This window comes from Pongo abelii, chromosome 11 (assembly GCF_028885655.2).
Source record: "Pongo abelii isolate AG06213 chromosome 11, NHGRI_mPonAbe1-v2.0_pri, whole genome shotgun sequence".
In the NCBI taxonomy this organism is placed as follows: Eukaryota; Metazoa; Chordata; class Mammalia; order Primates; family Hominidae; genus Pongo; species Pongo abelii.
The window spans coordinates 145,398,733-145,411,379 of NC_071996.2; the positions used below are offsets into that span (position 1 = coordinate 145,398,733).

The 12,647-nt window shown below is 55.1% G+C and overlaps 1 protein-coding gene across 5 annotated transcripts in view; it reads left to right on the forward strand.

The window, feature by feature from the left end:
- Positions 1-12,647, forward strand: part of D2HGDH (D-2-hydroxyglutarate dehydrogenase) — a 30,597-nt gene that overhangs the window by 1,753 nt on the left and 16,197 nt on the right. For 4 of the 5 annotated variants that reach the window (XM_063712636.1, XM_054550158.2, XM_054550157.2 and 1 more), the window contains exons 3-7: positions 4,025-4,082; positions 5,292-5,431; positions 6,229-6,422; positions 7,315-7,483; positions 12,461-12,604. In XM_063712636.1, the coding sequence (XP_063568706.1) occupies positions 4,025-4,082; positions 5,292-5,431; positions 6,229-6,422; positions 7,315-7,483; positions 12,461-12,604 (705 nt within the window). Of the gene's footprint in view, positions 1-4,005; positions 4,083-5,291; positions 5,432-6,228; positions 6,423-7,314; positions 7,484-12,460; positions 12,605-12,647 lie in introns of all 5 variants that reach the window. The other variant, XM_024243872.2, reaches the window with a different exon arrangement.

Here is a 12,647-nt window from a genome sequence, read left to right on the forward strand (position 1 = left end):
CAAGTTTATTCTCTAAGCTCTGGAGGCCAAAAGTGTGAAATCAGGGTATCACAGGGCTGCGCTCCCTCCACTGCCTCCAAAGCCTCCAGAGGAGGCTCCTTCCTGCCTCTTCTAGCTCTAGCTCCTGGTGGCCCCAGGTACCAAATTACTCCAGTCTCTGCCTCTGTTTTTCATACAGGTTTTTCTTCTCTGTGACTCTTCTCCAGTTATCTTATAAAGACACTTCTCATTGGATTGAGGGCCCACCCTAATCCAGGATGATTGCATCTCGGTACTGTCAACTTAATTACATCTGCAAAGACCGTTTTTCCTTTTTTTTTTTTTTTTTTTTTGAGATGAAGTCTCGCTCTTGTTGCCCAGGCTGGAGTGCAGTGGTGCAATCTTGGCTCACTGCGACCTTCCCCTCATGGGTGCGAGCAGTTCTCCTGCTTCAGCCTCCCAAGTAACTGGGATTACAGGTGCCCGCCACCATGCCTGGCTAATTTTTATATTTTTAGTAGAGATGGGGTTTTACCATGTTGACCAGGCTGGTCTCGAACTCCTGACTTCAGGTGATCCACTCACATTGGCCTCCCAAAGTGCTGAGATGACAGGCATGAGCCACTGCACTTAGCTGGACCGTTTTTTCTTTTTGCTTTTTTGAGACGGAGTCTCGCTCTGTCGCGCAGGCTGGAGTGCGGTGGCGTGATCTCGGCTTACTGCAAGCTCTGCCTCCTGGCTTCACGCCATTCTCCTGCCTCCGCCTCCCGAGTAGCTGGGACTACAGGCGCCCGCCACCACGCCCGGCTAATTCTTTTTGTATTTTTAGTAGAGACAGGGTTTCGCCGTGTTAGCCAGAATGGTCTCAATCTCCTGACCTCGTGATCCGCCTGCCTCGGCCTCCCAGAGTGCTGGGATTACAGGCATGAGCCACCGTGCCCAGCCCCGTTTTTTCAAATAAGGTCCCATTCACAGGTCTTGGGGCATTGGGAAGCAGACGTATCTTTTAGGAGCCCATTAGGTAAGATGCAGGGCTCCTGGCCTCCATGCCTGCTCCTCTCCTCCCACTGCACTTCTGGCCACTGGCATACAAGTCTGTGCGTGAATGAGGGACTTCTCAGCCTCTGGGGCTGGCACTTCCTTTTGGTAACAGTGCCCAGTTTTCTCTTACTTTATTTATTTTTTTTTTGAGACAGAGTCTTGCCCTGTCGCTCAGGGTGGAGTGCAGTGGCACGATCTCCCCTTACTGCAACCTCCACTTCCTGGGGTCAAGCGATTTTCCTGTCTCAGCCTCCTGAGTAGCTGGGACTACAGCTGGGTTACACGCCTGTAACCCAGTTCTGTGGGAGATCGCTTGAGCCCAGGAGTTCAAGACCACGCTGGGCAACATGGTGAAACTCTATCTCTACAAAAAATTAAAAACTAGCCGGGCGTGGTGGCGTATGTCTGTGTGCTAAAATAGTAAAGCAAGGTAGAAGAGAATTGGTTGACTCTTAAATGACAACAAGACGATATATTTAAACCTGTAGCACTGGCACCAGGTCCTGGGGCTGAACGTAGGGTGTGCTGTCATTGGGAAGATCTGGAATTGTTTTTATCTTTTTTTTGTTGGCCCTTGTAGAAGATTGAAATTATTAAGAACACTCAGAAAGTTTCCAGACCGCGTAATCTGGGAGTGCAGTGTATGTTAAAACAGTTCAGAAAGTTAGCAAGTTGAACTGGGATCTAGGCTCAGATAATGGAAGCAGCTCTTTCCCTGCAGAAAGGCTGGGAGTCACTGGAAATCGCTGGACCAATGGTCACTGTGCAGGAGCTCTCTTGAGTGGAAGGGCCCCCACCCTCACTCTGCTCCCTAAGTAAGGACCCCTCTGGGGCGATCTCAAGCTGCCGCCCTGAGCGCCCACCATGGCCCAGGGCCTGCGGGCTCACGAATGTCGTCCCCGGAGGCAGGTGAGGATGGATGCCCACCCTGGGCTTGGCTAAGTCGGGCCCCAGTCCTGGCTCAGCACTGCTGTCTGGGTGGCCCTAGGCAGATGACCCTCAGTGCCTGCCCTACAAAATGGGACTTGGAGCCACTGCCTCAGGAGCGCCGTGCGGGTAAGTGGGGCAGGAACCTTGCGTGAGCCTTGAGCACAAGGCTTGGGTTCCCGTGCTCCCAGCTTGCTCGGAGGCCAGCACCCTGGGCTATGCCCTCATGGGCAAGGGCCCCCCCTGGGGCTTCAGGAGCGGGGAGGAAGCTGTAACTGAGACTGAGGGGTGACCACACTCTTCCTCTCCCCTGCCTTGCTTGAGCCTGACTGGGCAAGAACTGGCTGTCCTCCTGGGTCCCCTCTCTCTGGTCAGCACCTTTTTGGGAATCCGTGGCCATGGACACCCTGTCCTGCTGCAGGGCCGCCCCTCGGTGTCTGTGTGCGCCTGTGGGAGGGCGCCTTCCTCTGCGTCCTGATGCCCCGAGTTTGGTGAGGGCAAGGCTGAATTTCACTCATCTTTGAGTCCACAGGTTTGGTCCTGAATGTCTGCTCAGTAGGTGTTTGCTGATGTGAGGCTTAGTTGTTGAATTTTAGATGAATTATCCCTTCATGTGGTTTGCTTTTGGAGAGAGAGCTTGTCTAGACTTCTGAAAACTCATTAAGCATCATATTCAAAAATCTAGACCATTTGCTCAGGATGGATGCTGTAGATGTTTAGTGAGCACACCTGCACTGGCAGGAAGGTGGGAGCTTCGTGGTGTGAAAACAGGCTGGGCCCTTGTGTCACCTCTGGTGGCTCTGTCCCCATGGCCCCCTCTCTCTTTGTGGGGCTCCCATCGTTAACACTGAACCACCAGAAGGGAGCCCTCCTTTTCCTCTTTCCCGTTACAAGGTAAACATCACAGGAGTGGGAAATTCTGTCCTCATTCTGTGTCTGGAGCGCGGCCTGGCCTGCATTCTTGGGGGGTACTCATGTTTGTGTTGAGAACCCTGCCACAGGCGCGTCACAAGTGTGCCCGAGTCGAAAGCTTTGCCATGAGTCCTGGGGCTCCTGAGCCCACTCGGGACAGGGACGCAGTGAGTGCAGATGCCAGAGTTCCCTCAGGTGCTGCACTGAAGTGTCGGGCTGAGGCCCAGGCACCCAGCAGGCCCCTCTGCAAAAATTGCTCATTTGATGAAAGAGATAAGTGGCTTTCCGATCAGAAAAGTAAGGTGGACACCACAGCCTGGTTCTCAGAGCTCCATGAAGAGGTGACAGGCACCTGTGACTGCACCTGCTGCCTCTCTGCAGCCCCCATCACCTGGGAAAGTCATCTCAAGGAAACCCAAAGGCAGAAAGACACCTGCTCACTTGGGGCAGCAGTGGTTAGCAACACCGGCCAACTAGCTTAGAGGGCTCCCACTGGTCACATCCAGGCATTCAGCAAATAAGGCAGCCAAGACTTATAGTTCAGTGAATAAAATCAGAAGCCAAGAGCCCACATCACTGTGAATAAGCAGCTACATAAACACGTCAGTGGGAGCGAGGGGAAAGCCCTCCCTCGTGGCAGAGTCAGCTAAGAGGCCGGGCGCGGCAACTCATGCCTGTAACCCAAGCCCTTAGGGAGGCTGAGGTGGGTGGATTGCTTGAGGCCATGAGTTCAAGACCAGACTGGGGAACATGGCGAAACCCTGTTTCTACTAAAAATATCAAAATTAGCCGGGCATGGTGGCAGGCACCTGTAGTCCCAGCTGCTTGGGAGGCTGCGGTGGGCGGATCACGAAGTCAGGAGTTCGAGACCAGCCTGGCCAACGTGGTGAAACCCTGTCTCTACTAAAAATACAAAAATTAGCCAGGTGTGGTGGCGGGTGCCTGTAATCCCAGCTACTTGGGAGGCTGAGGCAGGAGAATCGCTTGAACCTGGGAGGGAGAGGTTGCAATGAGCCAGGATCATGGCATTTCAGCCTGGGCAACAGAGTGAGAGTCTGTCTCCAAAAAAAAAAAAAAAAAAAAAAGCTTGCTCTGGAGCGAGCAACCACTTGCCTCATCTGCAGCTCCCCCCACGCTGTCTCACAGGGTCTCCCTCCTGTCACAGGCTGTAGCAAGGTGCTGCTGAGGCCACGGACGTCGGAGGAGGTGTCCCACATCCTCAGGTGAGGTGGTGGCGCCCGGCTCCCCCAGCCCTTCCGTGTTGCCTGCGGGTCATTTTCTCATGGAGCCTGCGGGCAGCTGGGGTGACGCGGTGCGAAGCCAGCCGATGACATCTTGGTTTGTGTGTCTCAGTGTTTGTTCTGTGGTTTTTCGGTGCTATCTCAATGCATCTGTGGTGTGTAATCATTTCCCCCCATTTGGCAATGCCCATGCCCATTTCTTGGCACCATCTGTAACAGTAAAGCTCCTCCCCCATGAGCACACTACAGGGTGGCATTGGTCTCTAGGTTTCCGTGATTGTAGACAGTGCTTTAGATCATCCTCAGCAGGTGCTCTGGGGCAGTGTGCACATGCTCTGTTAAACTCCATGCCTGAGGCTTGCTGCCTCCAGGGTTTATTTCACGTATGGGGCTTGCTGTCTCCAGGGTTTATTTCACATATGGGGCTTGCTGCCTCCAGGGTTTATTTCACATATGGGGCTTGCTGTCCCCAGGGTTTATTTCACTTATGGGGCTTGCTGTCTCCAGGGTTTATTTCACATATGGGGCTTGCTGCCTCCAGGGTTTATTTCACATATGGGGCTTGCTGTCCCCAGGGTTTATTTCACGTATGGGGCTTGCTGCCTCCAGGGTTTATTTCATGTATGAGGCTTGCTGCCTCCAGGGTTTATTTCATGTATGTGGGCAGATTCCTCTCCCCAGGGCATGGAACTTTGGTTTCTCCAAACCCCTACCCACTGGGTGTGCTCCAGGCTTTGGGGCTTTGCAAAGGTGCAGGCTGGTTGGGAGGGAGGTGCCCTTGGGCACATGTCTGGGGGATGATGGGCCAAGGGTGGGGAGATGCAGGTGGAGGGTGGAAGGGATTGGGGGCAGTGCGGTCGAGGAGCCCTGAGCTGGACCCTCTGTGAGCACGGTGTGAACGGGAAGGATGGGAGCCAGGCATGTAGGACGTTCTGTCCTTTGAGGGAAGCCTTGTAGGACATTAGAATCGGGGCCTCCACTTCCGTCTCCCTGTGCGCAGCTTTCGGATTGACATCTGTCCTTCCTCAGAATCCCTCACATGCGTGGGCTGGGGAGGAGCCCCCGCTGAGGCTGCAGGCAGGGCAGGGTAATCAGGATTTGGGGTCAGGCACTGGTCCTGCGGTGTGTCCTTGGGGATGGTGGCGTGGGGGTGGGGACAGAGCCCCGACGTCCCTCCTGTCCTCATCCCAGGCACTGCCACGAGAGGAACCTGGCCGTGAACCCACAGGGGGGCAACACAGGCATGGTGGGTGGCAGCGTCCCTGTCTTTGACGAGATCATCCTTTCCACTGCCCGCATGAACCGGGTCCTCAGCTTCCACAGCGTGTCTGGTAAGCCTGTGCCACCCGTCGGGGCCCAGGAGTCCCTCCTGGTGCCGGTGGAGTTCTTCCTTGCCAGCGTCTGCGACTGTGGGGTGCTGGGGTGGGTGAATGAGTCAGGGGTGGCGCTGGGGAAAGAACCAGCGTCTGTAGCCCGGCCGCCTAGCCCCACCTTGCCCGGCCCCTCCAGATGTGCGTGCTGGTGAAGGCTTGTCACTCCGGTTCCTTCCGACTCCATCCTGCTCTGGAGGTGTGTGAGGTGCAGAGTGGCAGGCGTGAGCGGATCCTGTGCTCACGTGGCGTGGCAGACCCAGGGCGCCAGGGTCCTGCTCTGGAGCTGGGCCTCTCCCCACAAGGCCGGGCTCCAGGCCCCGGTCACTCTGTGGTCGGGCACCTGCACTGTAGGGTGTTGAGCAGCATCCCTGGCCTCCGCCTACAAGGTGCCCATGGCACCCCCAACCTAGAATGTCCCCAGACATTGTCCCACATGCCCAGGGGCAGGATCAGCCCCAGCTGAGAATCTTCCCTCTTCTACTCCTTTCCACGAGCGTGTGTGGGGGTGGGAAGTTTTTTCCTCTCTTTTCATGTTACCCATTTTTGTTTTGTGTCACCATAATCATAAAGGTCCTGTTAGGCCCAGATGTTTTCATCCTTGGGCTAGTGATGTGGGGGCGCCTCTTCTCCTTCGCCCTGCCGCTGAGGCTGATGTTCCTTCTGGGTGGCTGGCCTGTGCAAATGGGGGTTGGGACCCACCAGCCCGGGGGCCCACTGGAAGCTGAGTGCTGCAGCAGCCTGGTCGCTCTCTGCAGGAATTCTGGTTTGCCAGGCGGGCTGCATCCTGGAGGAGCTGAGCCGGTACGTGGAGGAACGGGACTTCATCATGCCGCTGGATTTAGGAGCCAAGGGCAGCTGCCACATCGGGGGAAACGTGGCAACCAACGCCGGAGGCCTGCGGTTTCTTCGATACGGCTCACTGCATGGGACTGTCCTGGGCCTGGAAGTGGTGAGCTGGGGCAGCTGCTTGGTGCAGAGGTCGCCACGGGGTGTCCTCTCACGGTTCTCATGGGCCCACTTGGTGGCACAGGTGCATGGGGCCCCTCAGGGTGGGAGGTCTTGGTTCCTGGCCCTGGGCCCCTCAAGGACACGCGGGCTACATACAACCCCATCCTGAGGGAGGCCTGGCCCTGCCCTGTCCTCCCACGAGAGGGTGATTTTGTGTCCACTACCTCGGGGCCACACAGAGAGGATGCAGTTACAGGGGACACTGCCCCGGCAGTGGCGGGCTTCTGGGAGCTGGGTGTGAAGGAAGGCTTATCCAGGGTCAGCTTCGTGACCTTCTGCCGCCCACTGTTTCTCCAGGTCCCCTCTGTTTGCCCGCACCCTCACCAGCCGAGTGTCACAGGCAGAGCTCTCTGTCCTGTTTACCCAAGTGGACGAAGCAAACACAAAACCATGCTTTGCTGCCATCCAGTAAATTATGACGCTCCAGTAGCTTTTTTTTCTGGCCAGCCACTGATTATCTTTTTTGTAAATTACTTTTTTGCACTCATGAGCTGTATAGGCCTCCGACTCACAGTACCAGCACACAGGACTCGGAGGGGCCCGCAGCTCGGGAGCTTTGATGCCTTATGGCTGGTGGGTCCGGAGGTGGCTGGGTCCTGGGCTGGGCTCACGCCCCACTCCCAGGGAGCCTCCCCACTGCCCCCGACCCCGGGCGTGCCCCCTGGGCAGTGAGCTGCTGTGTGTGGAGGGTGTCAGTCGTACGGGAGGAAAGTCCATCCATCAGCCTCTTGGCATGACCTCAGCCTGTTGCAGAAGTGACACCTGGCCCTGGAGGCGACCGACGTCTTGTCAGGAGGCTGGCAGGTGGGTGAACGTGCTTCTCTTCGCCCCAGGTGCTGGCCGACGGCACCGTCCTGGACTGCCTGACTTCCCTGAGGAAGGACAACACGGGCTATGACCTGAAGCAGCTGTTCATCGGGTCGGAGGGCACTTTGGGGATCATCACCGCGGTGTCCATCTTATGTCCACCCAAGCCCAGGGCTGTGAACGTGGCTTTCCTCGGTGGGCTTCCTCGATGTGTGCCTTGAGATGGGTGGTTGGGCTGGAGCGTCTGCTCTGATGGTGCCGCTGTTGATGTGAGGAAGGGGATGGAGGGACCCCCACCCCGGGGTAGTCGGTTCCCATGTCTGCTGACTTCTCTACTTCCAAAGGAATCAGGAGTCCAGGACCTGGCCTTCCTGGTAGTCATGGGTAAAGGTGTGGAGTGAGGCCTGTCTCTGTTTCTGGTCAGAGGACACTTCATTTCATAACAAAACTAGGCTTGTGTTGCCTCATTCACCCCATCGTGTTGGTTAAGTAGCTTGTGGCGTAAGATTGAGGGACATGCTGTCATTTGGCATCAGTTCAGATCACCACTCTTAGTTACCGTGGGGATAAAGAACTCCCTCCTGTAATGGGGGGCTTCCCCAGTCAGCCCAGATTGGGGGTCTCGCAGACCTGCCTGCTGCCACGTCTCCCCAGGCCTGCTTCCCTCACAGCCACTTCGGTTCTCCCAGGACCTGCCTTCGGCTCCTTTCTTGCTTCATTTGCATCGGGCGGGTTTATCCAGCATTTCCTCCTCAGGAGTTCAGAAGTCGCACAGCCCAGCAGTCTTCGCGCAGGAGGTGGCGGGTCTAGCTCACCAACTCCCAGTTCAGTGTCTTGAGCTGCCGGAAGCTTGGGCAGCCCTGGAGGATGCTGAGACTCCGCGTGCTTGTTCCCTCGGCCACTTACATCTTGTTGTTGTGATGTGTGTTCCGTATTTTAAACAATCTCACCAGGATTTTTATTTTATGGCCACTTTCTCGGCCCTCCACTCTCTTGCGTCCGATCTTCTGTTTGGGATTATGTTGCAAACGTATCCTCGTTCATTTCCTGCAGTAAAGGTCTCCTGGTGACCACTTCCTCACTTCCGGTGTGTCTGAAAATACCTTTATTTCATCCTCATTCTTGAAGGCTCTTTTCTGCAGGCGCATGGCTTCAGGCTGTCGTTTGTTTTCTTTGATCCCGGTGGAAATGCTGGCCTGCTGTCCTCTGGCCTCCTCGCTGTTGGGAACTTCGCTGTCGGTAGCTGCTGCTGTGAAGGGATTCTGCATCTGTCCTGCCCCGCTTGGGTGACTTAAAGATCATTCTTTCTGATCTTCTAAAGTTTTCAGTGTGTGGTGTGTGTGTGTACGTTCTTTTTCATCTCTTTGGAATTACTGAATTTCTTAAACCTGTGGCTTGGTATCTTTGACCAGTTCTAGAAATTCTTAGCCATTATTGCTTCAGATATTGCCTGTGTTTTCCTCTCCTTTTGGGACTGTGATTCAGGATAGAGTGTCTCAGTCCGTCTTCTGTGTCTCTTAATCTCCCCTCCGTATTGTCATCATCGTGTCTCTGTGTGCTGCATTCTGTGCGATTTCTTCTCATCTGTCTTCCAGTTCACGAATGCCCTCTTCTGCTGTGTTTTATTTGCTGCTGAACCCCTCCATGAGTGGTTCCCTCCGTCCATTGAGTTTTACATTTTGATTATGAAAGTTTTTATTTCTAAAAGTTTTGTTATTTTTGTCAAATCTGCAATGTTACTTTTTATAGTTTTCTATTCTAGGTATTCTCAAGCTCACCATTTGTGTCTTTAAACATAGTTTGACGTCTGTAATCCCACCACTTCGGGAGGCCAAGGCGGGTGGGTCACTTGAGGTCGGGAGTTTGAGACCAGTCTGGCCAACATGATGAACCCTGTCTCTACTAAAAGTTACAAAAATTAGGCTGGGCACAGTGGCTCACACCTGTAATCCCAGCACTTTGGGAGGCTGAGGCAGGCGGATCATGAGGTCAGGAGTTTTGAGACCAGCCTGGTCAACAAGGTGAAACCCCATCTCTACTAAAAATACAAAAATTAGCTGGGCATGGTGGCGGACGCCTGTAATCCCAGCTACTTGGGAGGCTGAGGCAGGAGAATCACTTCAAACCATAAGGCAGAAGTTGCAGTGGGCTGAGATCACACCACTGCACTCCAGCCTGGGTGACAGAGCAAGACTCCATCTCAAAAAAAAAAAAAAATACTTTGAATAATTTTTTGTGATGTTTTATAATCAGGCAATTCCATTTTTTCAAGTCTGTGTAGTCTGTAAAAGTTTTTTTTAGAGACAAGGTCTCACTCTGTTGCCCAAGCTGGAGTGCAGTGGTGTGATCATAGCCCCTGGGCTCAAGCCATCCTCTTGAGTAGCTGGGATTACAGGTGCACACCACCATGTCTAGGTAATTAAAAAATTTTTTGTATGTAGAAACAGGGTCTCATTATGTTGCGTACGCTACTCTTGAACTCCTGGGCTCAAACGATCCTCCCACTGTGGCCTCCTAAAGTGTGGGGGTTATAGGTGTGAGCCTGAGCCGCTGCACCCAGCCTGTGTGGTCTGTTTTTAGTGTCTGTTGTTTCTGCTGGTTCATGCTCCTGGCTCCTTAGTTTCTTGTGTGCTTGGCTGTCTGTGGCAGTGTGCAGCTCATTATGTTTGAAGAATTATTTGTAGGGGTTCCTAGATGCCAAAGACGAGGTACCTTCCTCCAGAGAGGGTTTGCTTTTGCTTTTGCTAAGGGACTTTGGGTCTGTTCAGCCTGAGAGTGACCAAGTTCACAGGATGGAATTCTGTGAGCCTCCCAGGTAGCAAGTCAGTGTAGGGCTGGCTGTGTAGGGCTGATCCATGGTCATGATTTATCAGGAGAGTTTTTTTTTTTTTTTTTTTACATTGTTCTTCTGTATTTTTTTGAGAGACAAGGTCTCGCTCTGTCATCCAGGCTGGAGTGCAGTGGTGCAATCCTGGCTCACTGCAGCCTTGACCTCCTGTGCTGAAGGGATCCTCCTGCCTCAGCCTCCCAAGTAGCTGGGACCAGGTGTATACCACCATGCCTGGCTACATTTTTAAAATTGTTTTGTAGAGACAGGGTCTCCCGTGATGCCCAGGCTGGTCTTGAACTCCTGAGCTCAAACAATTCTCCTGCCTTGGCCTCCCAAAGTGCTGGGGCTACAGGCATGAGTGCCTGCGCCGGGCTCCATTCTGCCTTTTACTCATTCTCTTCAGCCATTTCCCCTGCAGTCTTCGGGGCAAGTTGGTTGGGACAGGCTTGCTTCTGGCCCTGACTCCTAAGATGTGGCCCTGTGGGGGTCTCCTGGATTCCTCACTCTGGGTAGGCTGGGAAGCTTGAGGCCAAACCTGCTGGCGGGGCAAGGGCTGTCGGCCAAGAGCGTTGACTTGGTGCTGCTCAGCCCCCAGGTCAGGCTCTTCCCTCGCTCTTGATGCTCTTCAGCGTTTTTTCGTTTTTGTTTTTTGTTTTTGAGACAGAGTCTCACTCTTGTCGCCCAGGCTGGAGTGCAGTGGCACGATCTCGGCTCACTGAAACCTCCGCTTCCTGGTTCAAGCGATTCTCCTGCCTCAGCCTCCCAAGTAGCTGGGATTATAGGCGCCCACCACCACGCCCTGCTAATTTTTGTATTTTTAGTAGAGACAGGGTTTCGCCATGTTGGCCAGACTGGTCTGCAACTCCTGACCTCAAGTGATCTGCCCGCCTCGGCCTCCCAAAGTGCTGGGATTACAGGTGTGAGCCACCGCACCTGGCCTCTTCAGCATTTTTCTTTGGTGTTTTTTGGCCCAGCCGTCAGTTCTCATTGCCCCTCTCGCCCATTGCCTCTGGCACAAGCCTGGCCTGTGATGCTGCCCCACACTACCTCCTCCCCGCCCTCCACCTTCAGCCCCTGGTGGGGCTCCTCGCCCCCAACCCCGGAATGGCTGAGGCAGCCCTGACTGCTTCTGCCGACTTACTCTCTGGGTGGCAGTGCCATCTGGATCAGTGGTTCGTCTTCATCCATGTTTTCTGTTTTCTGCTCTGATCGCACTCCGACTGCAGTCACCTGTGTGCCGCCTGCCTGTGGTCCTGGGAGCCCGAGGCCAGCCCGGCTGCCGCATCCTGCTCTTCTCACCTCCAGGTTTCAGATAGGAGTCACTCGCCTCTTTGTGCCACACCCACATCTAAGCCGTGTAGAACAGGCCCCTGTGAGGATGGCCCTGGTGTCCCTCGTGCTCGTGGGCTCGGTCCAGCTCTCCAGGGCCCCGATCAGCCCTGGCTCCTGCCCTCCTGCAGCTGGGGCGACTTCCGACGAGGCACTCTTGTCCCACTTCCTGGGGATTCCTACCCACTCTGAGCAAGACGCTGAGTCGCCACCGCCAGACCCTCCACCACCACCACTACCTCCCACACCCCGGCCCTCTACGCATCTGCAGCCACACCCCGACATGGTGCTCGGGCCACAGGCCTTGAGGTGCTCCTGTGTCACCCAGTGCAGGTGTCTGCCCCCAGCCTCTGCACTTGTGAGACCTTCTCTCTGGAAAATTCTTCTCTGATATCCACATGCCTTCGCGTTGCCTCCCCATCTCACCCTGAAAGGTGGGCATGGGCCCCCTCCTGCTGCAGCGTCTCTGGGGCTGCCCACCTGTAGACACCTCCACTCAGTTCCTTTCCATCTTTGCCCTTGAGGGTCGGCTTCCCCAGGGCAGCGGCCTCGCTGGTAGCCCCCCCAATCCTGGAGCACCAACACGCCTGTTGGATGAGGTCCTGAGTGCAGGGAAGACCTGAGTGCTGATTGTGTTAAGAGAAATGCAGCCATTCCCAAAGGCTGCCTGTTGCTGGCTCTGTGTTTGCAGAATTCCCAAGATACGCCCCCTCTGAGTCCCACTGCCGTCTCAGGTGCTGTGTGGTTCTTTGGCGCCTTCCCCTCCTGATCTGATGCTGGTGGTAACACCAGGCATGCATCTGCCCCTCCTGATCTGATGCTGGTGGTAACACCAGGCGTGCACCTGCCAGGCGAACCCTGGGCTGTTTGTTGCAGTGCCAGTTCTAGTGCTCCTTGCGGCTGCCCAGCTCACCCACCCACATGAGACGGGCTGATGTTGCTGCTTTGAAGGGGGACTTGGGTGGGCTGGGTTTGGCTCCGTACGGTGCTTGATGTGCTGTGACCCGTTTCAGGCTGCCCAGGCTTTGCTGAAGTTCTGCAGACCTTCAGTACCTGCAAGGGGATGCTGGGCGAGATCCTGTCTGCATTTGAGTTCATGGATGCTGTGTGCATGCAGCTGGTCAGGCGCCATCTCCACCTGGCCAGCCCGGTGCAAGGTACTGATCCCCCACACGGGGCAGCTGGTCCTGCAGCTCCCTT